Raw genomic sequence first — 27,726 nt, forward strand, 5'->3', positions numbered from 1 at the left:
TACTTTATGTCTACGTGCTCGCCTGGCAACTTTCCACTTTTTCCTGGGCATATTCGTGAATTGATTTTCGTTGACGACGTGACTCTGTTAGCCAGCCTTGTCAGCCATCTCAGTCTGGCAGCCACGGCTGCGGCATCATCATTCATTCACTTGCTGCCATGGTTAATGCGCAAATTGGCATTGAACGTTTGCTTGTAATGTAATACACGCACGTGGTCGCATATTTATGTCATTAGCAATTAGATATCTATGCGGTAACTTGAACTACAACAACAACAACAAGAGCAACAACAACAATGGCCGGAAGTATTTAGAGGCTTGCGGCAGATTTCAACACCTTTTTACTTTGTGGCCTGGAATTGTGTCAATTTCGAAAGTGCAATCTTCTTAATGTACTTTGAAGCACACACACACACACGCAGACAGAGAGGCTGTCACAAACTCCCACACACACACACACACATTCATACTGCTTTACATAACAGGTAAAGTTCAAAGTTTTCCTCTCTCTGTGTGTGTGTGTCATTGCTCTTTACAAGCAATGGCTGTTTACCCCTAACGAATCGAGCAGAACAGCCGAAGTGCAGCGCACTTATGGGGCATTATCAGCTAAGAGATACCCTACAATTATATCAAATTCAGCGATAAGCCCAGGCAGCCATCACCTTAAGCCATATAAAATAGCTACCAATAAACATTCATTGCCAAAAGCCGCACCCTATGCCACTTTGGGCATATTTTTACAGGGTATGGCTGCCTGGCAGCCGGAAGTATATAGAGAAATTGCAATGCGAGCACTTTTATCTGCGTTAGCTGTCAACATTTAAGACTGTCTACGCTTTGCTGGAGTGTGCTTAAGCAGTTATGTGTGTCGTCCTTTCGTTCCGTCTGCCTCTGCCTGCCTCTGCCTGCCTGTACCGCTTCTTCTTCCTCTTTTTTGTCGGCCGCCTTATCCCAGCTATAACTTCATGTTATGCATTATACGCTCGTTGTCGTTGTTTCGTAATGTACTCGTTGTTCGTTATTGTTTACCTTGCGACAAGTTCTTGCCATCCTACTACTACCCCTTTGTGTCTGTGCCGAGAGCTAGACACCCCCCGCCCCCTTTCCCCCTTCCATTTTCCAAAAAAAACTTGTAGCATAGTTTTTTGCGTCCAGTGTCCAACGACGGGTTTTTGTTTGGGGTCATCAGCGCGTCTCTTGGTGCCTGGTTTGGGGTCACGTTTGCACAGTTTATTTGTCTTATGCCAGAGGGCCGTAGTGTTTGTTTTACTTAGAGTTCTCTGCTTCTGCCTTTTTTTTTTTTTTTTTTTTGGATTTACTTAAGTCGTTGATGACCATGACCAAATAAAGTTTCATTTTGTGCAAAGATTTACAGCACTCGAGCGTGTGTGCGACAACTTTTGAGTGCTCACTGTCCAACACACACACACACAGCCGGAGATCGTTCAATAAAGTCTCAGCTCGCAAATGTCTGCTGGGACAACGCTGCGTATGCGCAATTTTATTGCAAATTGTGTATTCAATGCTTGTTTGCCTGACACTCGATATTAGCAGAGTCGCCGAAAGAGAGGCAATTTTATGCGGTCTGCAAGGTTTCAAAGCAAGTAAATGCCAGAGGAGTTTACAGAGAAGGCAGGCCTTGACTTTGGTCTAATATATACCTATATATGTCTAGCTCTAACTTTGCTTGACTGAACTGAAGCTAGTCTAATATATGTCTAGCTTTTAGCTGCCTTTCCCTCTTGACTGGACTAAAGTTAGTCTGATCTATATATAGCTTTAACTTTACATTCATCTCAACTTCTTCTGTCTCTCTCTCTCTCTCTCTCTCTCTCTCTCTCTCTCTCTCTCTCTCTTGCATTTTGATATTACTGATGTCATCTGTAGAAAATGTGCAAATCTTTTGCAGTAAATCTTTTCACATGTTGTTTAAATAAGAATTGCTCACGATTTCGTAAATTTATTTTTTGTGAGTTTATTTCGTCTTACATGAACACACACACACACACATTCAACAAACACAATCACACGCACACACATGAGCTACACGCTCCACATTTTTCGTGTTTCGATAACTTTTTCAGAAGTTACACGCCCCGCCCCCTTGCGTGCCCCTCGTCATTCCCTTAACTCGGAAAAAAGAACAAGTTTTACAGTTTAAATAAACTTGTTCCGCTTTGCCTGGACAATGCATCAGCGCAGCGGGGAGCGCTACAGGCAACAAAACGTGTGGAGCATTGATATGGGCCCAAGGCACATTCCCACACACTCTCTCACACACACACACACACACAGATGTGGGCTGTGCTTTGGCACCAGCAACAGCTACGAAACCCACAACAGGCGTCGAGAGCTCATGGACGCACAAACTGTATTGGCATTTGACTCAAAACTTTTGGCTTTTAGCTGCAGCAGCAGCAGCAGCAGGAGGAGGAGGAGCAGGAGTAGCAGCGGCAGGACACGGCGCGGGGGAAGAGTTGGGGCGTTGCTCACACAACCATAAAACATATGCAGCGATATGGCCCGAAGCTGAAATTGGTTGGTATTTGTTGTAGCAGCCGTATTGAAAAGTTTTTGGCACAGTTCGTGCTGCTGTTTAATTTTGAAAAGCTTTGCACGACAACATGTGAAGCAGCAGGCAAACATGTTGAATGAATTTCGTTTATATGTTTTGATGAAAGGCGGCCAAGAAGGAGGTGTGGAAGGTGTGAGCCAATTCGACAAATAATCAAATAAATCGATTAAAATCAATTTGCTCCCAAGTTGCCAACGACAGGCAGACAATCTTTACTCAGATTATGCTAACAATGTTACGGCAGGAAATGTTAAGAGGATAAAAGCATCTTTAAGATTTATATTTAAATTATATTTGAATTAAATTGAAATCGGGGTATTTATTCTTATATTTATATTAAATAGACTTTAAAGTCTTTTATGTCTTTTGTAGAGGAAATTTGAATGAATCGAATGAGCCAAGTTTTTGAATTGATTCAAGTCGATAAAAAGTAAAAACTCAAGCAAATGATTTTTTTTTTTTTACTTTGTATACATATAGTAATCGAATAGATTATGTCATATTTAAAAATTTATTTATTCTTTTAATGCAATATATTTTATCAATAATGCTGTATATATATATTAATCAAATATATTATATATTTTTTGTATTAAAAGTTTTAATCATACATTTATTTATACATTTCAAAAGGCATATTTATTTTAACATATTTTAACAAAATAAAAAAAAAAAAATTTATATATTTTACTATTTTTGCTTTAAAAGCAAAGCGAATTTAACGATTCATTTTTATATTCATATACATTAATTATATTTATCCATCTGCATCAAAACAAATTTCCTTTGATTTCCGCTCAGATTATATGCTCATATTGGATTAAAAATTAAATCCGTTGATTTACGACTCAGTTCGGCTCATGAAAACGTAATCAATGCCTTTTAGAGGACTTTCAGCCCGTTTTTATTTTATTAAACTTTGTCTGCTTCACGGAATTCTTTATTAAATAACAGCGCAAACCTTTGCTTCTCATTTGCTTTTACTCGGAAATGTCTTATCCTCGTTTACTTCTTTCTACTATTTGGTTTCTTGGTGTTTTCTGTCTTGCCTTTTTTTGCCATTCGTGTGCCCCTAAAAATGAATATTTATTTGGCTAACAACACGAGAAATATTTAAAATTGATGGCTGCCTAAATGGGAAATCGTCTGTCCAACTGTTTTCTGTACTTTGCTTTACGAGCTATTTTTTATTTTTTATTTTTCTCTTTTTGAGAAATTATTTTTGGGTTGATTTGAAGTGCCTTTGATTAATGAAGCGCAAAGTGAATGTAATTTTGCAATTTTCATTTGAAATTCATTTGATTGCAATTTGCTTAACGTTAGTCGAAAACATATCAAATAACTCAATAAATGAACTTACCGGGATTTATATGCCTTGGCAGCTAAGTCAGAAAGATAGGAAGAAAGAGAACCAGAGGGAAAGAGACGTAGAGAGAGTTTTTGTTTGTTACGAAATTCATATCTTGGACTACTCACTCTGATGACCTTAAAACCTAAGCTCAGATTCGCTTCGACTCCAGCAATGAGACTATTACCAAATACACTCAGCAATGCCAGCAGTATCAGCATTTTCTGTAAAAATAAGATAAATAGCGTGGAGGATGTGGTTAGTGGGCGAATGTTTAAAAAAATTTAAGGGCGAAACAAGTAAGCATGCTCTAGCTGGGAGTTACAACACTGGGAGATACCCTGTACAGCAAGAGTTGTTTGTATTTACTGTCGTAGAGTCTATGCTTGAAATTGAGTTTATCTTATAGATCAAGGGGATATGCATAACTGAGAGCTGATTCGATAAATTCTTAACATATTTTTGTTATCGATAAATAAATAAACAAATGTAGTCTAGTTATATAATAACATAATTTAATGTCTATATACAGAATGAATTTATCTCAGCCTAAGGAGATCAAGTCTTACATAGACTTTTATTGCATAGTGGAACGATATATTACTCTAAACTCTAAACTGTTTTACTCATAATTTAACTTAAATAGCTCAAGTTTGATATCGATTTGGATCGTTTTCCTTTGATTAAATGTTATCGATAAATAAAGGTTGATCAAGTTATGGCAAAGGAAGGTATAACACACACACAGAGAGGCAGATTAATATAACTGGATCGATTCCTGCATTCCTAAAGTTGTTTAAGAAGAATATATATATAGAGCCATCCACTTCATATAGGACCACTTCTGCCATGCCTGCTACTGATACTGCCTGTTACGTACACTTCAGCAGAACCCAAACAACCTGTTTGGGCATTTGGGCAAGGGATACCATAATGGGTATGAAAAAGGTCGAGACCAGACAACAACAGCAGCAGCAGTAGCCACAGCCGCAGTCGTCGACTTTATTAAGGTCAATTCAATGTCTGGCTTGGTTCGTTTTTTCTCTTTTTTCGGTTACGGCTAATGGTTAGGTCTATGGAACAAGGTCTAAGGTTTGTGTTTTGCATTTCCATTTGGGTTTGCTCTTTTCCTTTCTTTGCGCTTCGCACGCCTGCAACCAAAACAATTTTTATTATTTATTATTATTGTGCTATCTGGCCTTTTGTACTGAGCTATAAAAACAAAAGGTGGCAAAGGCAAACTTGTTAAAAAGAAAAGCTTAAATTAAGCAACAAATGCAATAAAAGAGGACGAAGCAAAAAAGGAGCGAGCTGTGTGAAGCTCTATTTATATAGAATTTGGTCAACCCAAATGCGTTCAGCAGCAAATTTGTTCAGCTTGTGTGAAAGGACATAAATAAATGTATATGTGTTGTATAAATATGATATGTATAATGACTGTTTTTTTATGAAAAGATGCATAAATATATTGTTCACACACACACACACATGTATACAAAGCGAGAAAAAACTCATTAAAAATATGTTGCAGTCATGCGCAAGAATCTTAAAAGGTATTTAATTAAACTTTAATAAATAAATATATGCACAAAGCGCAGGCGGCACATTACATTTGTGGGGAAAATATGCAGAAAGAGAGAGAGGGAGAGAGCGAGAGAAATTAAAATTAAAAAGCAAACATTATGAAAGCACAAGAGTAAGCGTGGCCAAGGAGAGAACAGCGCGTAGCATAAAGGTAACTCTGCCTTAAATGCGCCAGTTTTCAATTAACGTCACAAAATCGCATGCCGCTAAGTGGATAAACAGGCAGAGCTGGTTGGGCGGTTGGTTGAGTGACAGAGTGGGGGGCGACTGGGGTGGGGAAGACTTGCCGGGTAGCCGGACCTAGCTGAATGCATTGAATTTTCGGTTCATTAAGAAACTGCATTTGCACTCCATGTCGCAATTATCGTAATTACAATGAGCGATGGCCAGGACGACATATACTATGTGGTCATATAACGAGCGAACGAGCCAACAATAATACAGAGCTAACGAGCCGAACACCAAGTAAAGAACAACACCAACAACAACAACATCGACAACATTAACAACAACAACAACAACAAAGGCAACATTGTCATTGACACTTTTAATTGCAGCTACACACAAAGGAGGAACAACTTTTATGCCAGCAGAAGTGGGCCAACATATTATGTCACATGCAGGAGATAGATAGAGAGAGAGAGAGGGAGAGAGAGACAGAGAGAATATATGCGTAAAAAGTGAAAGGTGTATAGAAGAAGCGCAGGTACAAACTGATAAATACCCTCTAAAAGCAAAGGTAGGGTCGAGTATCTATAAGTATATAATTGGAAAGTTAAATGTGATGGAAAGGGAATTATAGCCCTTTCACTCAAGACTTGGCAAGCAAGGAAAACTAACCAGCAGGAGGCAGAAGCTGAAACTGGGTGTTTTGATATGCTGTATAAACTAATAATATGGGAGTATATGAAAAATGTAGGTAAATTGCAATATGAATAGAAACAGAGACATGAATTGAATTGAAACAGAGAAAGGGCAAGAGATATATTTGAGACTATTCAATATGCTTAGAGGTCTGGATACTCTATAAAAGTAAAAGTAAATATAATATATAGAAATGGAAAGTAATGTATTATAGAAAAGGTAATTTTATACGGAAAATCTAACAAGCAGCAGCAGCTACCAGCTGTCAATACGGTGTTGTCATTAGTCAGGCCAGCATGTATGATTGATAGACATATAGATACGCCTTTAAAGCAACATGCAAACAGGGAAAATAAAGTAAATAAATGCAGTTAGCCTCTCTCTTTCGATTCAAGGCATCTAGGCCTTCAAGAAAATTATGGAACACCATAATTGAAACAAAATTAGAGTAGAGCAACTCGTTAAAGACATACTTAGCTCTATCACTTCAGCCTTGTTAAACAATTCTGTAGAAGAAAACTAACAAGTAGAGGCAACATTAAGAGTAGCTAACATATTTCAGGCAACTCTGATGCAGGAGAGCTAACAAACAGCTTCGAACTTCTACAAGTACACTCTAAAATCAGCATAAAATACAGTATGCCCTAAGTAAAGCTGACTCATGAAAAGTTGTGGAGCAAAAGGATTTTGGATTTTGGCAAAGCCCAACCCATATACCCCATTCGACCCACCTGGGCAACAGCGCATGCTAGGCATCCGAACTGTTGCCTCTGTCTGCTGTGTGTGTGTGTGTGTGTGTTTATAATTATGACGAAGAGGGCAAATTCATCAAAAACAGTGCTGAAAATGCTGAGCCCGAGGAGCACAGGAAAAATGAGAAATTTGTATGTCATTTCGGAAATGAAAACTGAATGCCTTCAAAAACGAAACTGTCGACTCGAAAAGGATGTGCAAGGAATAATAATTGAGGAAGCTGCACTACAGCACCATCAGCAGCAGCAGTAGCAGCAGCAGCAGCAGCAGCAGCAGCATCATGGAAATTAATGAATAGCCCGGACTGAGACAAAGCTCAACCCTAGTCGCATCATGCATGATTATGGCATAATAAAGTTGAAAAGTTCTTACAAAAACACACAAAAAAAAAATGCAAAATAAAGATTGCTTTTAAAGTTGCGTAAAGTGATTAATGTCGGCGACAGCAAAGATCCCTGACAGTCTGTGCGTGTGTGTTTAAAGAGCTTGGCCCAGCTGGATGTGTTTTTTTTTTTTGGGTGTGCTTCTTCTTCCTTACTGCTGGCATAAAATTAATGATATACAACATTTTGTATAAACAAACAATTAATCTTTGTTGAGTTTTTGTACGAGCTGCGCCCTAATGGCGCGCATTAGCTACTAATAATTCCTATTAAGATTTCAGTTAGCCTAAAGACTGATGGCTATTTAAATAGGCCCGAAAATTTAGATGTTAATGGGAAAGCTATTATGAAACCGATTTTGCTGTGGGCTCTGCTTACAAAAGCAGTGTTGAGTAGGGGCGAAACTAGTTGATGAGTTTACATTGAAAGCTGGTATATCGATAATTGTTATTAATCGATATCGAATAGCATTTCTTATGTATTAATAGGAAAGATATTATGCAATTTGTTAAAGAGTTTTCTGAGGTAACAGCGCTGAGTAGGTAAAAGTAGGTAAAAGCTTGTAGTGCTACACCTATGTAAATATATCGATAATTATTTATATTGACAATATTGGCAAGTGTTGAAAACAATCATGGGAATCTGGTTTAGTTTAAAGTTTTTTTAGGAACTTTCATCGCTGTCCATGAGATGATAATTCTACCATTGCTTATATGGCCAATAAAGTTTATATCGATATTCACAAAATTGGGATATCTTCCTAGAAAATGGCTCAGAATCTGTAGTTTTGCTATATATAGTACCTTATTTTAATTATATTTTGCCCAAAGATACTCAAAAATCTCCCTTTAGCACATTTCATACACTAAACACAACTTATCTGGGCAAACAGCTGGGCGAATGAATTCGGAAATCCTATTTAGTAATAAGCCATAGTCGAGCATTGATAAACTACAGTCATGCACGACCGCGTCCTATCACCCACTGGCAGCACGGCATTAGCGTGGCTAAGCTCATCTTTCTTCTTCTTAATTTTTTTTTTTTTTTTTGCCTAAGCCATTGTTAAGCACATCCACTTAACCGTGTCAAGCATCGATTTATGGCTCTGCAGCTCCGCAGTCCACTTGATGCCCGGTAACGCTTGTTACTCAGCACTTGCTAAAGCCGATCGGCTCTTAGTTTTTACGTTCCGACGATGCTGAGGCGCTGAATTGATTGATTTGTGCTCTAGTTGGGTCACCGGGGAGGCTCACCCCCCAACCTTTTCGCGCCCCATCTAGCCAGCTCAATTGCCAGTTCAACTAACCCGGAATATTGACGCACAGTCATAAATAAAAACACTCAGATATTCATGTCGTTGGATATGTTCTGCTCTCTATCTGTGTGTGTTTGTGTGTGTGAGTCTGTGTGTGTGTGGGTCTGTTATTCATTGGTTGCCTGCGGCAAACGTTCCAAATACAAAGTGTATCACTTAATATTTGGAATTTTTTTCACTGCTGCCGAGCCCATCTATGCCTTCCTCTCACACTCCCTCTCCTCCCACACTCTCTCCCACTCTCTCTCCCTCTCCTCTGCTCTCACTCAGTGTATCTCTCTAGAAGTTGCACTGTTGACGCTGTCTGCTATGCGAGCTATTTGCAGCGAGAATGACTCTTGGTTTGTCGTTTCGAGTATTTTGTTGTTGATTTGCGTGTTGTTGAATAATTGATGGAATGACAATCTTGCGATGTGTCAGCATTGTCGTCGCCAGCATTCTATCCAGTTGTTATCAAGCTCACGGATCCGTTGTCATTGTTGACAGCGCTGAGTCTGCCCATGTGGCATGGTGGTGTGCTGTCTGTGTGTGTGTGTCTGTCTGTGTGTGTGTGCTTGGCATAATAAGAGCCTACGTTGCATTATAACATACTCAGACATACACACACGCACACACACTCACTCAATCTCAGCACGCTTATGAATGATGAGCAGTCAAACAATCAACGAGCTGGCGCGAGTCGATGGGAAAAAGAAGATGATGACATGAAATCAATAACAACAATGAGTTTGAATAGAAATGTGATTCGGGCACTTTTGATAAGTAGACAATTTCCAGTTCGTGAGTGTTTAAGTAAAGCAAACAGACACACAGCATTTGTCTTCATTCGCGCCGAACGCTGAACGGTTAGAAGTTTAGAGCGTATAAATTTCATTTCTGGTTAATTGAAATTCATTTGAGCAAATCAAATTAAGTCAAAAGTACGAGCACATCCTCGGTACGTGCTGCCACACACAAACAGGCAAGGACAGGGAGTGGCGTGTGAGGAGTGGGGCGCAGCAGCGTTGGGTCCTTCAGGCAGCAAGTGATTCATTCATAACGATAAATTAAGACAAAAAGTCTAAGCAGAAGACGACACGGCTTGCAACATGGCAACGACATCGAATTGCCCCCTGGGAAATACTTTTATTCAAACTTTATTGTATTACCGAATGGCTGGGGCAGCCTTTTAGCTCCAAATGCTGTCGCATTCGCACACACAGACAAACACACACACACACGTCCACATAAATATCCTTAAGCAGGGCAACTGAGTCACATTTGTTGCCATTGTGGCACGTTCTACAAATCTATGTGTGTGTGTCTGTCAGAGTATCTTTCTGTGTGTGTGTGTGTGAGTGTGTGTTTGTGTGCCACACTCTAGCAGGCAACCCTCATCAGCATTTTAGTTTTACAAAGAGAACGCAGCACAGATAGAAAAACTCAATTACTAAATATCAGCAGGATCGCAAATAAATAAATTAAGGCAACACAAATCAGCAAAGAGCGTTCGCAAAGTTTGTTTAAATCGAAATGAAATAGTGACACAGCCGCTGCTATAAAACCAAAAGCAAATACAAAGCCATTGCCCACACAAAAGCAAAAAAGGTTAAAACAAATATTTATGCAGCAGCCCAAAGGCCCCACAGCAGATTGGGCCCACAAAAAAAAAAAATAAGCAAGTAAGAAGTTTGAAGATGGGCTGTAACTAACTGCTTGATGCTCGCTCAGAATGCAGCTAATTTTGATTATAAATATACATAGAAAATAAAAGGTATACAAAGCGAGAGCGAGAGAAATTCGGATATGTTTATAAGTAATTGTTTATATAAAGTATCAGAGCTATATATTCATTTCATCCATGGCCCTCATAGGCCGTGGTTATATAGTTCACAGGTTTATCTGCAGAGATAGCTGATACTAGTTCTGGCTCAAAAACTATGAATAATATAAATAAAAGGCCAAGCAACCAAGAGGGTCAAAGGGTAGCTCAGGCAAGCTGTTTGATTTTAGAATTTCAGCCTTAAAACTATAAATATTATAATTGTACACAATATACCAGAGCTTTGGTTCCTTTGGGTCAGCTGGTAAAAATAATTACTCACAAGGTCAGACTATAAATAAATAAACAGACAAAGGAATATTCCACAATAATCTCAATATTCTCTTTTCGCTTATTGAACGAGCATCAGAACGAATGTGTAGAGCTCACATGCTGTATGTAATTACCAGACGTAGTCCCCAAGTACAGCTGTGCCTAAGTACATAAACACACACACACACACACACAGGCATATCTATTCAAGTGTGTATGTGTGTGTGTGCGTGTGTGAGTGCAGCGTACGTGGCTTTATGCTTAAATAAACATTTGTCGTCGTGGTCGCTAGCTACCTCCAACTACACCTACACCTACACACACACACACGCACACCTTTGGCTACACACCTACAGCTGCCCTGCCTTGCCCGACTAAAACTCGTCCTCGTGTCTAGTTTACATAGCACCCAATGGCAGTCCGTTTGCCTGGTCAAAGCCAAATGGTTGATTGCATAAGTTGATGGTCAACACATGTCCAAGATATATAGTGCCGATACACGCAGACAGTTCAGTTACACATACATATGTATATGTATATCTATATATAGAGAATTCCACTTTGCTTTTATACTTACGTGTCGTTGGTAGTTGCTTCTGTGCTGCTTGCATTGGCTGCTCTCTCCAAGGCTAGGTGACTACTTGCCTGCCAGCTAAGGTGTTGTCTGTAAAGAGTGGAGAAAAAAGGAAGTCATATAATACTGAAATGTGCATGCAAGTCAGCTCTGTGGCCGTGATTGCTTTTAAGATACTTAAACAGATAAAGCGTTACAGATTCTCACACTTTAGATAGCGCTTAAATCAATGAGCAGCGCATTCCAGCCAAATTGAATCGATTTAAGCCAGCCTCAGCGGATAACTCGTTTAAAGCGCATCATTAGGGCAGCTAAGGAAACCAGGTAACCACGTAACCTGAGCTGCTTGAAGAGCCATTGTACATACACGTGGCTAGATGAGCTCAAAAGATGATTTGAGGGAATTGAAGGGGGAATTGAAACTGTTGACTGAAGTGAAATCTGATCGGATAATCCTTGATATACCAGACTAATCAGAGAGATGAATGAATAGAATCGAGGGTATAGGATTCCAGGAGAACAATTTGTCAAGTTAAACCTTAGTAAACTGAGGATATGAAATTTCCCAACCAACGCCTAAATTTAAAACTCAGTTCAGTCTGGACATCGTTCAGCCTCATCATCAATCCCAAAGGCTGTCTTCCATATTTGTCATTCTCTGTCACTCTCTCCCCCTCAAGTTAGCATTGACACTCCATTTCATCACTTCATCATGCTGAGAACATAAGCCAAGCACAATTAGAAATCTACATCAAGAGATTTGACAATTACAAGCTCGAGTTGAGTGCTCGCTTAACTTTTGAACTGGGAGACCTTTACTTATGGCTCGAGTGGGTCCTTTTGGCCCGCACTTGTCTATTGTTCTATTGTTCAGTTCGCATTTTAATCAATCGATGGCAACATTTGGCCCATGACGTGGGAGCACGTGCCCTTACAGCTGAAGCGCAGCAACAGAGAATGCCATTGGAAAATGAAAAGTACGGAAAATTGGCATTGGAAATGTTTCGACATTATTTTGTCAGCTAAATGCAGCACGAAATGCAATGCCACACGAACTGACAGCACCGAGCGAGGCAAAAGGCATAAGAGAGTAGCCTTGCACGGAAGGCAGTGCCTGTCATTAGCAGTGTCATAAGCAAATTACGTAACAAAAAGCAAAATCGAAGAACCAAAAATAAAGAAGAGAAAAGAAAAAAGAAAAACATTTTATTAAATTGTTTTCTTTTTTTTTTGGCGAGTGCAGGCAAGGTGTTTGTTATCGTTTGTTATATTGCTTGTTGTGTAACGTAATTTATATATATACACGACCACACACACACACATACAGAGAGACATACATGAAGAGAAACACAAATATAATGTCATAAACGCCAAGGACACAAAGGCAATTCCGCATGACATTACGGGCAGACAAAACAAACGGGCGATACAACAATGGGCACGACGAAACAGCAAGAGAATGAGCAGGAGCAGGAGCTGGAGCAGGAGTAGGGACAGCAGCAGTGGCAGGAGGAGGCAGAGGCGGAGGGCGAGTTGGCGTAAAAGCCAAAAAGTACGCGCTTGGCATAAATGATAAGCTGGCTACGCAGCTGGATGACAACAGGGTGGGCGTGTCCAGACACACAGAGTGTGTGAGAGAGAGATAGAGAGGGGCAGAGAGCAAATGGACACGCAGGGAGCGCCCACAATTTGTGCGTCTGTGCGTTGGGCCTGGCTGCTTGGTTGACTTTTGAATACTTAACAGGATAATGAAATGTCAAAAGTGCGCAGGAGGCATGTCCTGACGCTTGTTGTTGTTGCTGTTGATGTTGCTGTTGTTGTGGTGGCTACATTTTTATTGTGTCCATGCCTAAGTGAACGTCATGGCGTGCCGCGCGCATTAAATCATAAAAAACAGACAGAGAAAGAGGGTGAGTGAGCGAGAGAGAGAGGGGAAATATATATGGGCACATTTATGAAATATGTGTGATACACAGCCGCATCTCACAGGACATTCGGTTGGCCATTTTATGTTTACATAAATTTAAATTGACACAAATGCGCCGGCATCGGATTTCAACCGGTTACACACACACACACACATAAATAAATAAAAACTGAAAAAAAGGTAAGGAAAATATATATGAAAGTGATAAACTACATAAATTATGTCAGCTTGGCTCGCACTTGTTTATTTTGTGCGTATCGCATGGAGACATATGCGTAAATTGAAAAACAATTTATTCCATTTCGTTGCTGTTCGAACAACAACAACAACAATAGCAGCCCCCAATCGTTACTCTAATCAACAGAACTCGGCCTCAGGCCAACTTCTGCCCATATAGACAACTCGACTATTGCCAGGGCTATGACTATGGCCTCCTGATTGTTTCTTCTTCTGCATTGTATTTTTGTGTTGGCCACATAAAAGTTTTTTGGCTCAATCAATGGCAGCCAGAAAATCTGTAATCAATAAAGTAAATGGCCAAGCCACTTCACCACCATGTGTGGCACATGTGCAAACGTGTTTTTGATGCGACCCAGTCAATATAGCTGAGTTGTGGTTGACTCTATAGCGAAGAGTTTTACTAAATAGAATTTGCCACAATACTTGTATACTTACTTATATATAAAAATATTAGTATCTAGACCGTAAGGAGTACATAAATATTTATGTAAAGACAGATTCGTCAATATAGTAGTATAGTATATCAAAATAGTAGTAAGTAGTATGTAAATACTTATTGCTTAAAGAGCATTAAAACTATTTATATACATATTTCATACCCAACTTATCTCAATATCAGCTTATATATAACATATTTGAATAGGAACACCCCCTCCTGCCCAAAAACCTACCACAATATCAGCTTTCTGCTCTGCATGCCCAAGCAGCTCTATAGCATTGCCCAGCTACAGCAATATGTTGCTCGGCTCAACCGATTTGTTCGCACTTCAAGGCCAAATCGAGTCGAGCAACTAAACAAACGTGACGCACAAAATCCGGTTTATATGCGTGCACTCATTAATTTGGACATTTTTATTAATTAAGCAAATGGCGCCAGTAATGGGCGAGAGCAGCTCGCAAGGGCACTTAATGCATGCTAGGCGTATACTTGATTATTTGCAGTGGCTCAGCGTGCGCCTCAAAGTAGGCAACATTAAATAAACTTTCGCAGGGCATTCAAGTCGTGGCTGTAGGACATAAGCTGCGTCAAGTGTTGGTCAACAAGAGGGTGAGAAAGGGGGAGGGGAAAGAAAAAATAACACGAAACACGCTTCATTTGGTTAATGAACCGAGGATTGCGGAGGCAGAGGCAGAGGCAGAGCAAGGGGGCAGTACTAGGCCTTCCCGGTTATAGCCGCAAGTCTTGACTGTGGGCCATTTGCCTGCTGTTGTTGTTATTTTTGTAATTGAAATCAAATTTAGTGAAATGTACATAACCGCAATTCTAATTACGCTTTACAATGCTTTACGATTTTATGAGCTCGAACTTTGGCGGCCCGCGAATTATGTGTGGAAGCGAGGCCAGAAGGCGAACTTGTTTTGATTCGTTTATTGACTTTTCATGTTGCGCTGCCAATTATGCGTCGGGCTCCAACTACAATGGCCCGTCAAAACTTTCCGGGCGCAATCTTAACGAGAAAATCTGTAAATTACACGCCCAGCGCCAACGACGACCAACTTTTGTGGCGTGCACAAATTTTCCAAATATTTATACACCTAAATAGATTTGATGGCATAATTGAAATTTGTTGTTATCGCTGTACGAGGCAAGCCTCGAGCCACGTCGCTCTCTCTCTCTCTCTCTCTCTCTTTCACTCAATACTTGAGTATTTGTGTACAATTTGCATAAACTCATTGCCGGACGAAAGTTTATTAAAAGCGTCGCCGAAACTTTGCCGCCTGCTAATAACAATCATAAACATGGCTCAATGCAAAATGATGAAGGTCCTTACAAATCTGACACATAGCTTACAGGGCCGGCCCATTGAGTCGAGACCCGTTTCGTCCTGCCTGCCTGCAATTGCCGCCACAATTTGTTACGTCCACAACTTTTGTGTTGTCCTACAAATTTTGGATCATTTAAACTACGCTTGAACTTGCCTTTCCAGCTTTGCTCTGACTCAAATTAAAAAGTTACGGAAGATCCTTTTGGTTGGAGCAGGGGAAAAAGCAAATTCAATTGAAATTGCAAGTCCTTAAACTGAAGATGATTGTTGAAGCAGTAAGAGATACGATACTCAAGGATCCTTAGAGCATTATTCAGCATCTATATCTATAGCTATATCTCTATCTATCTATCTATATCTCTATCTCTATCCATATATCTCTACAGACTCTCATTAAGAATGAATATATATGGGCAATTGAAGTACATTTTGGCACTCTCATTCACTTTATAGGGTATTCGCAGGTGCCGCCTGCCGCTGCTTCCTCCACTAATACTAGAGGGTAGCTGTTTAGGAGCTGATTTTCTTGGAAGTGACAAGTTTTGCGCCTAATTGGCCTCAGAGTGTGGGCTGTTCCCTTGGGGAATAATGATGCGAAATTATGCTGATGTGTTTTGATTGGGGATTTGAAGAGCAGCAAACGAGCCAGAGAAATGAGCTACGATTAGCTGCGTGCATAGTTGGGGGCAGTGCTTGGCCAACCACTCGAGTAAACATTCATTTTTCTCTAATTAAAAGTCTTTTGTTGTTGTTGTTGTTGTTGTTGTACGTAGCACATATTTCGCCCTTAAATGAAATTAAAAGCAATTCAAAGCAAAACTTAAGCATGATGCAAGGCCCTAGAGCATGCGATTATATTAACTACGTCTTACAAATTGCTGATTAATTAACTCTTTGTTGTTTGGCGTAAACTAACTTTGAGTTGAACAACTTTGTGCCCCGCAGTTGCCAGTTCCCCTGGCTCCCCTAGCTCTCGTTACTACCAACAGCCACTCTCGCTCTCTCTCTCTCTCTCTGTCTCTCTATCTTTCTCTTCTCTGTGCACTTAAAGCAACAGAGTCGACCATTTAATGTGCTTACATTCATTTAATTTTAAATCTGCGATAAAGTGCCCGCTGCTTTAAGTCTTTCTCGTGCTCCTGCTCATGGGCCTAGCTCTGACGACAGCGCCTCCTGCCAGCAGCCCGCTCCCTTTATGGGGCAGCATAAAACGCAAAGTTGTCGCCGTGTCGCAAACGCAATTCTTTACACACCGAGTTTTTGCAGCCATTTCTTTTGAGAGTTTTTTATTTTTCCTCTGCTTCTGTTTCTTCTTCTTTTTCTGCTTATACCACTGTTTTTTTTTTTTTTTTTGTGGCCTTTTGCGTGCTTCCTGTTTTGTACGCGTTTTCTAGATTACTTTTATAAGTGAATTTGTTGCGGTTTTCCGCAAAATTTACAAGTACGTGAGAAAATTAGAGCTTAGCGTGCTGGGTTGCTCTGAGACGGCTGCCTGAGCCGCTTGTTGCTTTCCGGCTACAGAGCTTTGCAATTGCTCACTCTGCTCCCTTCAGCTGCTGTCTCTATTTAAGTTCAACGCGGCGTATGCTTAATTTCGCACATTACTAGTACGCCTAGTTGCAGCCAATTGGCGCAAAAGCAAAGTGCGAACCAAACGCAAATTAGCAACTTTCAACAATTTAAGAGCCGAATATATGTATGTGTGTGTGTGTGTCTGTGTGAGTGTCTTTGTGTGAGTGTCTTTGTGTAAGACTTAAATTTTTGTTCTCTTTGCTTAACGCGCTGATGACATGAAAATAAATTCGATGTCTGACTTGAAAATAAAGTTTCATTCTCACTTTGCTCTCTCTCTCTCTACATCTCGCTCTCTCTCTCTCTCTCTCTCTCTCTTTCTCTCTCTTTCTCTGCATCATTGTTTCTCATGTGTCTGTCCCTTGCTGGCGGCAGCCGACAAAGTTTTCGGTCTTTCCGCCAAACCTCGACATTCTCTCCGGCTGCCCCTCTGCGCCCCCTCTATCTGTCTGTGGGTGTGAGTGCGGTTAGTCTGTATTTGCAGAATTGTTAGTTTCACGCTTTGTTTGTTGAGATTAGCTGGCAGCACGAGAGGGCACGCTCCATGCCGCCTCCTTCTCGTTTCAGTCTCCTGCTGCTGCTTCGGCTTCTCCTTCTTCTTCTACTACATCTGACAGGCATACGCGCTGTGCTTTTGGCAACGCACAAAATAAAAGTGTGCAACTTACTTTACTTTATTTGCGGCAACTTATGCCGTGCCACGTCGCTACACTTGTTTGACGCTGCTCTCTCCATCTCTCTCGCACTCTCTGTGACAGGTGAAAGGCTTAGCAAGCTGCTCATGCAGCTTGACAGGTAACCGGGAAAAACTCTCAGCTCCATAAAGGCAAACAATTTAAGAATTTTGTTAAAAAACTAAGTAAATAAATTTCATTTTATTTGCTTAAAATAGAATAAATCATTTTTATTAAATAATTAAAAGTGTATTCATGTTCGTTTTACCTAGCATAAAGTCATTTTACACTCGCTTTATTGCCCTATGCTGTTATGCCCTATGAGTGAGCTGGAAGGGTATATTCTTTTTTACTAAAAGGCAGGCACTCTTATTATTAATATTAAAAATAGTTAAACCACTTAAAATAAAAATAAATAAAATAGTATAAACCAATCAAGAGTTTTACTCTTGCAGAAAATTAGAAATGAAAAGCCTTTCTTGCTCATAGAAGTCATCAAGTAATTATCATTAGCTTAACGTCAAAACAACTCTCAGTCGAGTATGCCCCACTTCAACACTTTAATACGTTATAGCTTTTTTTCCTTCTGCTGCACAAAGTTTGCACGTGAAAATTGCGTTCGCAATTTCCCCACTGAGTGCATGAGTGTATGAGTGTGTGAGTGCATGAGTGCGTGAGTGTGTGAATGTAAGCTTGTGGCAAAAATTCGCTGGCGTGTGGAAAATTGATGCTGCTAGTGAAGTTTTTGGCTTTTTGAACTGACAGCTGCGATTTTTATGCGTCACAGCCGCCAACGCTTCCCCGAAACGCAGCTAGAAAAATAATTGCGGAAGACTTCCCTCGCCCCTCTGAGTGGCCCTTAGTTTCGCCTGCTCTCCCATTTCGCGAATCGTAGACGCCAAACTTCAACTAAGATTTAATCTTGACTTAGTTATTTAGCTCTAGGTGGCATGTTGAGCACTGTTGGTGCTCCAAGCAGACAAATTATGTCGGATTTTGATAGGCCATATCAATCAGGCTTGTGTTTGTTGCTCAGTTCTATTGCAATTCACGAACTGACTTTATTTCTTGTGATATACTTAGTTTATCTAGCAGAGTTCTTGATATAAATTTCATATAAAATTCTTTGATAGGGTTTCTTTTCAATTTTAAATGTTCCCCAAATTATTGTAAATAATATATTTTTATATTATACATTCCTCAAATATAGTTTAGCATAATTGAAAATTTGCCAATATTTTTACATCAAATATTTCTTTTATTTCAATTTATACTTAAATAAATATTTATTTATATATATTTATATATTTCCCATGTAACTTTATTGCTTCAGCTTTAGTTTGATATGTACTCTATATAAATTTATTATGGCGCACAATGCAGTCTTTCAGCTAAATTTGCCTTGCATTAATGTAATTTTATAAATGATCATTAATTTTGTAGTAAACTGTTTTTTCATGCCATGAAGGACAACAGCCAAAGCCAAAGCTCTCTCTCTCTCTCTCTCTCCCTGTCTCCCTCTATCGCTTTCTGTGTGTGTGTCTGAGCATAGTCATAGTTAATTCACATAGCTGTGCCGACTCTGGCTTATTATCGATTGCATTTTCCAGCCGAGTGGCCCGCAACGAGGGGCAACAATCTCACAGGACAAGCGCGAGCCACGTGTGCCACATGTAAGCTACAAGCGTATAATATGCAGAAAGAGATAGACAGCGAGAGACTGAGTAAGCGAGTGACTGAGAGGGTGAGAGAGTGGCGCTTCCTCACTTAATTAGCCAGCGAGTTTATTTATTATTCACTGGCACCGCCTGCCAGCCTAATGAATCACAAGTTTCCTGCCTTTTTTCGGTGTGTTGTTGTTGTTGTTTTAGTGAATATTTTAATTTTTAATTAGCATGCAAAGTAACAAGAACAACAACAACAACAACTACAACAACAACTGCTGATGGACGAAAATAAACGACCTTGTGCAAGTAGTTCACAAGTATTTTATTATAAATGTAGCTTTTCTTTGAGCATAAGCCGCAACGGCTGTACAGGTGCACCGAGGCCACCTGCCATATAATAGGAGAAATGTGTTAAGCATATTAAATGGTTTCACACACACGTCCACAAGCACTCACACACACACACACACGCATCATTTAACCAGTCACGGTAGACACACACACACAGATAACTTTCACAGCTAGATCATTACTCAGGCATGTCTGTTATTTTAGTCAAACTACAAACTTCTCCCTACCCACCTATCTCCATCCCGACACACACACACACACACACAGACAACCACAAAATGACAGTTTACAACGTGTAGCTTCCCTCCCCCTACGCTACGAAATTCATCAGCTCTGCAGCAGCTGTTGCTTTTGCTGTTGTTGTTGTTGTTGTTGTTGTTGATGTTGATTATGTTCGACTTCCATTTGGCTATGGCTTTCACTCGTTTATATTTAACATGGTTTTTTGTCCTTCTGGTTTTTATGCTGTTCAACTTGGCTGCATTTCACTTAGTTTTCTGCACAATTTAATTTTGTTGTTGCCACCAGCTGAAGCTGCTTGCCTCATTATGCTCCATTTAGAGGATATTATAGCCAGCATATTAGATATGGGAGGCATGGTTGTATGCTGGTTTAATAGTAAGTGATTTTTATATATAAAAATACATATATAAAATAATATAAATATATATAAATAAACAAAATATAAAATGAATATTAATTTTTTTTTCTAAACTGGCTCTACTTTCAGGAATATTTATCTTGATGATTTACAATATTAATTTGTAATATGTTTCATAAAACAACAAAATATTTGTTATCTATCTTTATGCTATATATATTTCTGGCTCTATCTTTGAGGAGAGAAACTGTGATTGACACTCACTTCCATTTCTATATCTCACTTATCTCCTATCTATACTCAACATTCAGTGCCCAGCTCTCATCTGCCCCCTTTGAAAGGGCATTTATACTTCAGCTAGAGTCTACCTTTTGTCTTACGCCTCTCATTGTTAATCTCTACTGCTCACAACTTTTGGCACACAAAACTAGTTCAACAGCTAACGAAAATACCCTAACCGCAACCGCACAATTGATTGACTGACTTGAATGCGGCTTGCCTTGCTGACCCTCGCATCAGGTTCCCCATTTTTGTGACTGCTTGCAGAAATCAACGTGATGCTTCGTTGCCTTTTGGGGAACAGCAGCTAAATTGCATTACCAAAATAATAAATCAATAATAAAATTTGGAGTTTTCTTTTTTTTTTTTTTCTTTGCCATTCTGGCTGCTATAAATGGCTTTATTGACAGTTGGTGGCGTTGCCTTTGTCAACGTCTGTCTGTCGCATTTATGACATAATTCAATTCATTTCTCCGTTTCAAATTCATTTTGCAACAAATTTGCGAGGCAAGGCAAATGCTTTGCTGCCTAAATTGATTTTGTTGAATGTCTGAATTCAAGCGATTTAACCATTAATATCGACAGCAAAAAATGCCGGGAATTATCGTGCAAAGCTTTGTGAGATGAAGAAAAAAGTTAAGGTAATTTTAAGTATTTCTATGAATTGAAATCGCTTCACATACAATCAATCCAGCAATTCAATCAATTCTTGAATATTAAGTTGGAAAAAGATTTTAACGAAGAATTATTATAAGTTATTATATTAAATGTAATTCCAGCATTTAAATTCTCAACGAAATCACAGAGCTTAGGGTTGAGTTGCAATCGTTTAAACAAAAACTGAATTACATTTAAACAAAAACAAATATTCCGAATTACTAATACTAAAGAATCAGCTTTAGTATTCGCGGCTCTAACGTAAAATTAATAATTTCTATTTTACTTCAACAATTCTAGTATATCATGAATATTTCAATAAAATCACTATTGCCACAAACAAAAGTAAACAACATTTTATAGTAGATTAAATGAAACAGTAAACAGAAATATTTCAATAATTCTCAGAAAAGAATATAAAAAATATTTTCAGCTTTCAGTTACGCCTGGAATTGAGGCAGTTCATTAATAATTTATACATTAATTACTCAAATTTAAAAGCTGATTCAACTTTTTGGTAAAAAAAAAATAAAAAAACAGCTAAAATCCAAACACATGACTGAAGTTAGCAGAGCCTTAAATCTCCACAAAACGCTTCAAACCAGCTGCGCCTCAACTAACGTGGCTTTTCTCGCTCCTCCTGTTCATTTTTTGTCGTTTTGTTAATTTTATTTGCATGCTCTTTATGCCATTTTATTTATATTTCTTTATATGTGTATTCACATATATATATATATACGTACATATATGCATGTGTATTTCTATTTATATTTCTATATATTTTTGCCATTTGTGAGGGCGCGCCTGGCCTTTATCGTTTACCTGGCTGCTTTCTTTTACATTATTTTTTGTCGAGGCTGCCAGCTATAAATTTTTGACAACATTGAATGGCAGCAGCGTGCAGCATGTGATTGAAACGAGCAGCACACACATACACACACACACACACACACAGTGGTAACAGACACCGCCAGGCAGCAGCAGTAGCTAAAGCCGCAGCAGCTGCAATTCAACTAAAACGACAGACACAAAAAAGCCTCCTAAACAAAATTGCTCGCGGGCACACACAGCCTCTCCCTCTCTTTCTCTCACGCTCTCCTACTCTGTCTCGCGCTTGCTTTGAAAAATAGGCAACGTGCGGAAATTTTGATTTTTCGCCTGAGTTGGCAACGCATTGGCCGCTGGCAGTCACCGAGTTAAGTAGTTTAAGTCAAGCTACACACACAGGCACACACACCCACACACATGCATGCCTGCCTGCTCATCGAATTCAAATTAAGTGGTGCATACTTTTAGGGGCGTTGCAAAACGCTGCTACGTGCCTTAGCTGAGACGTAAAAGTTCTGCGCATTCCCATTCAAGTCAATTTATGGCAGCGCGCGTCTTTTATGTGCTCAAATTTTATTTTTCCCATTTTTTTTTTTTTTTTTTTTTTTGAGCATTCTGTCATTAAGTCGACAAATTGCTTGTAACATTGCCAAGCTGCATTAATTAGAAGCAGCAGAGAAATAAGAAGCAGTCGTAAAACTGGAGCAATCACAGATGAGAAATTAAAAATGTGAGCAGGGAGAGAAATATGTCCATAAAAGCTGGGAATACCTCACTAGTATAAGAAGAAAGGTAAATTGTGAAGCGAGAAATTAGAAATGAAGAGAAAGGGCGTGTATATACATATATATAACATTTGTTGCATATATTTATCATTAAATATAATTTTAAAAATTTTTCAAAATACACGTATGTATATATTAAAAATAACTAATTTGTAATATAAATTACACAAAACATTCAGTAAAAAAAATTAAAAATAAATTTAAGGAAAACAAAACGCGTAGAATAATAAATATATTATTCATTTTTATTTTTTTTTTTTTTTTTTTTTTTTTTTTTTTTTTTTTTATAAATTATTTGTTGGTTATATTTGCTTGTTCTTCTGAATGAATAAATGTAAATGTGAGATTTTCGTTTAATTATTAAATGTATAGATATGTAAAAACATGCAACTTATTTGTCTTTAAAATATATATATAAATTTATATACATATATTTCATTTAGTATTCAACTTTGAGTACTCTCTACTTTTGCTATAATATTTTACTAGATTACTAGGCCAATGTTTCTTTTATGTTTTTTCTTTTACTTTTTACTTTCACATTTTCTACACTTCAACAGTTTTCAATACCCTATTCTCTATATTTCTATAAGCCCACTTATTCGTTTGCTCACAACTTTATTAATTCCTGTAACTGCGACGATTTGCTTTCAATTCCAATGACACGTGAAGGATTAGCAGGCATTAAGCACACACATATATATATATATATATGTATATATGTATGTGAAATAAAAATGCGAATACAATCAAGCTTAACTACTAACACCTAAACGCAGGTCTCGCAATGGCATAAATCAAAATATGGCTACATAAAACATTTACGCCTGAACGCCTGCCTGACTGCCTTCCTGCCTGCCACACACACACGCACACACACACACACACACCACACATATAGACCAGGCGATACACAATGACCGTGGCAATAATAACGCATATTGTTAAATAAAAATGACCTCCCATTTGTATACCACGGAAATGTCTAACACTGAACGAGGTAGTCAAAGAGGCAGAGTATGAGGCACGCCCACGCAACTGGTTGGCAATTTGTTGGCGCCCTCCGCCTCTCCCGAAAGAAAAACACTTGAGTGGCAAAAAAACAAAGAAAGCGTGTCGATATGGCAAAGCCAAAAGAATAAGTTTTATGTGCCCCGCTGCCCAACGATATGATCTAAGCTAAGAGCCCTGCGAGAAGAGCTACGAGTAGCACATGTGCAAACAAATTAAAAGTTGGCCATAAAAATATAATTATGCTGTGGCCGGGGTCGAGCAAACAAAAAACAGCATATGAGAGAGTGACAGAGAATAAGAGAGCGAGAAAGAGAGAGAGAGCGAGAGAGAGAAAGACATGGAAAGGACTACAAGATAGGCTGTGCCAAGTGACTTGAAGCTGTTGAGTGTTTTAGGTCGAGATGGAAGATAAGCTCAGAAAGTAGAGTACTCAACATGCTCATATGCCTTAGCAGACTCTTTATACACCATTTGATGGGTCTAGCTCTTAAAACAGGCGAGATATGTTGTAAAAATTGATATAAATTTTGATCGATTTCAATGAATTTTATTGCAGAGAGTTGTATAAGATAAACACTGTATACGGCCTCCTCTTATAAGAGTTGATGAGGCTAGGAGGAGCCGATGGAAGCAGAAATCTGTAGAAGACTAGGCAGACAAATGGATAGGCTGATGTCTGGACAGGGCAAGAGCAGCTCGACTGTTATAACAACCATCAGTAACATATATACTTATCGAGAAAAAGTATAAATACCCGTCTTTTTTAATTCCTACAGGGTATAAAAACAGTCGAAAAATCGCAACAAAATTGATAAAAAAAAAAGGGAAGAAAAAATAAAAGGAGACAAAGGCCAAAGCGAAGGCAAGCCGCTTAAGAGCCAAAACTTGAGTGGTAGACAACAACCACAATAACAACAACAGCAACAACAGCAACAACAACAACAACAACAACTACAACAGCCACAATAATAACAGCAACAGCAAGAGCGATGTCAGCAACAACAACAACAACAACGAGTGTGGCGCATTAAAAGCAACTTCCAAGTCATTAACCCGTTTATGACGCTTAACATGGCTAAGACTCGGTCGGCCACAATAAAGCGGCAATAAAATGGCCCACACGCTAGCATATCAGTAGCCGCAGACACACACGCACGCACACACGCACACACTCAAACACGCACGCATGTATGTATGTGTGTTGGCCAACTTAAAGTGTTTAACGGCTCATTTATTGCGAGCTCTCAAATTTTTGTGCCTTTGGCCAGCAAAGAAATGGCATTAAGCGTTATTAAATTTCTTACGATCCGTACGGCATGTTATAGATATATAAATGGCCAGGTCTCACCATTTTTGCTTAATCCTGTAAGAGCAGCAGCAGCCAATTAAATTGATAAAAACTCAGCTGCAAGAGGAGCTCACAATATTTTATGGCCTCACTTGAAGCTGATTTCCGCTTTCGGCAAGAAGCATATGTAAATGGCCATAATATTCTTATATATGTATATATTTTGTTTGCCCATATATGCTAAGCCACAAAGATAACCGCAATTTGATAAGGCTCAAGCGCCAGTAATAGCAGCAACAACAACACAAACAAAAATAAAGAAAATAAAAACGTTGTAGAAAAGTTCAAACCGATTTTGTTTCTTTAACCTTTCGAGCTAAACATACGATATATGTATATGTATATATATATATATATATATATATATATATATTTTTTTTTTTTTTTAATATTTCTACAACATGGGCTTAAGATTTTTATATGTTTCTATATCGATTTGGTCATATTTATTTCTACGACTTCAGCTGCGGCCCATGCACCGCAGAGCAAAGAGCCTAGAGCCCGCGGCAGTTAGAGAACATGTGGGCTCTTTCTCACTCTATACTCCTACTGTGATGTACTGTGGAATGAATTGCCTGTGTGTGAATATATAATAGACCAGCTTAGTCTTCAGGGAAGAAAAACGATCGTTGCGACAAACTAAACAGGGAGAGAGAGAGAGAGAGAGAAACAGAAAGATTAACGCAAAAATAAAAATTTTAAATTGTGATCATCCCTGGTTGAATGCTCGTAGCACACTGATCTTGTCGTATCTTGTTTGTACTGCTCGAGCCTCTAGCGACCAAACCGAGCATATACGAAGTAGTAATACGAAGTAATTTCTGCATACAAAGACTCGAGTAACTCGAAGCCTCTACGCTCACTCAATAGGCTTTATGCTGCTCACTCACACAACTTCATGTCATGTCGTGTCACCTCTATGAGACGTATGTAGTGAGTAAAGTCATGCATGCCTGTATGATATGATATAAATAGGGTTGTATTTGGCGACCTAGAATGCTGCGCATATTTGACGGCCCCAAATTTGTGTCCTATTTTAAGGCAAAGAAGAGCATTACCTTTTTTTTTTTAGTTCAAAGAGAATCGTTGACATCACTATTACTGAGCTACAACCAGTTAATAATCTCTCACTTTCAAAACGTTTATTCCTTCATTATCAATTAATAATTTTGCCTGCTTTGATATCAATTACATTCCACTGTGCATTGGCCGCCGACTGTGTGGCAGTGTCGCTTGGTTGCGTCTGGCCCAATGCGGCTTAGGCTTTGTTGGCCAACACTGGCGCACACTCCCACACACGCACACATACTCGCTCAGTCACACACCCACACACACTCTCACACACTCACACTTTAGCCTGCTGAGACTTGGCCCTTTATACACAACGCACTCATATTATGCTAATATTATCCCTTGTCAGTGTTTTGTGGGTTAAGGACAGTTTTATGCATCCACACATGCCACAGACACACACACATACGCACAGGCACACGCACACTCATAAACTTGCCAAACGCACGTACACATGTGCGCAACGCTTGGACAGCTGCTTTAGTTGGCCATGTGTGTGTGTGTGCGCATGTTAAATAAGCGTAATGCCGCCATTATTGGACGCATTACAAACAAAATGAAAGTGTGCACACAGCGAGCCTACGACACTCAACAAGCGCGTGTGTGTGTTTGTGTGTGTGTGTGTGTTGCGTGTGTGTATTAGCGACTTACAGCCTTTATGCATTTCACATGTGACGGCTATTTTCGGCACACAAATCGTCGACAGCCGGCGAGCGACCCAAGCAGTCGCTTGATTTAGGCCACAAATTCAGCTGCATCATGTACAACAGCTGCAGCTAATTATTAAACTAATTAGCAGTCGACTCGAGTGGATTATAATTAATAAACATATTGTGCAAGACGTGTCAATTGGCCCAGAGGCAAGACTTAAGATGCCAACAGAGGGAACGAGCGAGAGAGACAGGGAGAAACAAAGAGATCGTAGGCCTTTCATTTTAAAGCCAATTAAAATATCCAGTAAATAGTTAAGGCTTAAAGCCTGTTCTATGAAAATAGGTTACATTGAATACATAATAAATACATATAAAATATAAAAACCAACAAAATATTGAAAATTTCACATACAAATAGTTAGCTAAAAATGTTATAAAAAATTATATTTTATTTCAACTTTTGTAATTTAATAACAAATCTCGTTTTTGCAGTTCTTGCTTACAGAACTGACCATTAATTTTGTTTAAAAATTTTTAGTATAGTTGATTTTACCAAGTGAAACTAAAGTAATTAAAAAAAACCCCTCTATTGTTAATAATAATAAGAAAAAAATTAAATTAAAGCTGAACAGTTTTTCACATATTTTTTCCTGTAATATTATTTCTACATTTTTCATTAATATTTTCTCTAAATTCAACAGTAGCCAAATTATTTTTATTTTAATAAAAAAAAAAATACGAAAAAAACAGGAAAAATAATATTAGAGCAAAGTTCTCAAAATAATATTTTTTATGAATATTTTATATAAATGAATATTAT

At 38.8% G+C, this 27,726-nt stretch overlaps 1 protein-coding gene across 2 annotated transcripts in view; it reads right to left on the bottom strand.

Moving 5' to 3' along the window:
• LOC6581714 overlaps positions 1 to 27,726 on the bottom strand; it is a 53,592-nt gene that overhangs the window by 17,998 nt on the left and 7,868 nt on the right. For both annotated transcript variants that reach the window (XM_002007400.4, XM_044010308.1), the window contains exons 2-4: positions 11,477 to 11,563; positions 4,055 to 4,150; positions 3,939 to 3,960 (exon numbers count right to left, since the gene is read on the bottom strand). In XM_002007400.4, the coding sequence (XP_002007436.2) occupies positions 3,939 to 3,960; positions 4,055 to 4,147 (115 nt within the window). In that variant the 5' untranslated portion in view covers positions 4,148 to 4,150; positions 11,477 to 11,563. The remainder of the gene's footprint in view (positions 1 to 3,938; positions 3,961 to 4,054; positions 4,151 to 11,476; positions 11,564 to 27,726) is intronic.

Source organism: Drosophila mojavensis, unplaced genomic scaffold, assembly GCF_018153725.1.
Source record: "Drosophila mojavensis isolate 15081-1352.22 unplaced genomic scaffold, ASM1815372v1 contig_74, whole genome shotgun sequence".
In the NCBI taxonomy this organism is placed as follows: Eukaryota; Metazoa; Arthropoda; class Insecta; order Diptera; family Drosophilidae; genus Drosophila; species Drosophila mojavensis.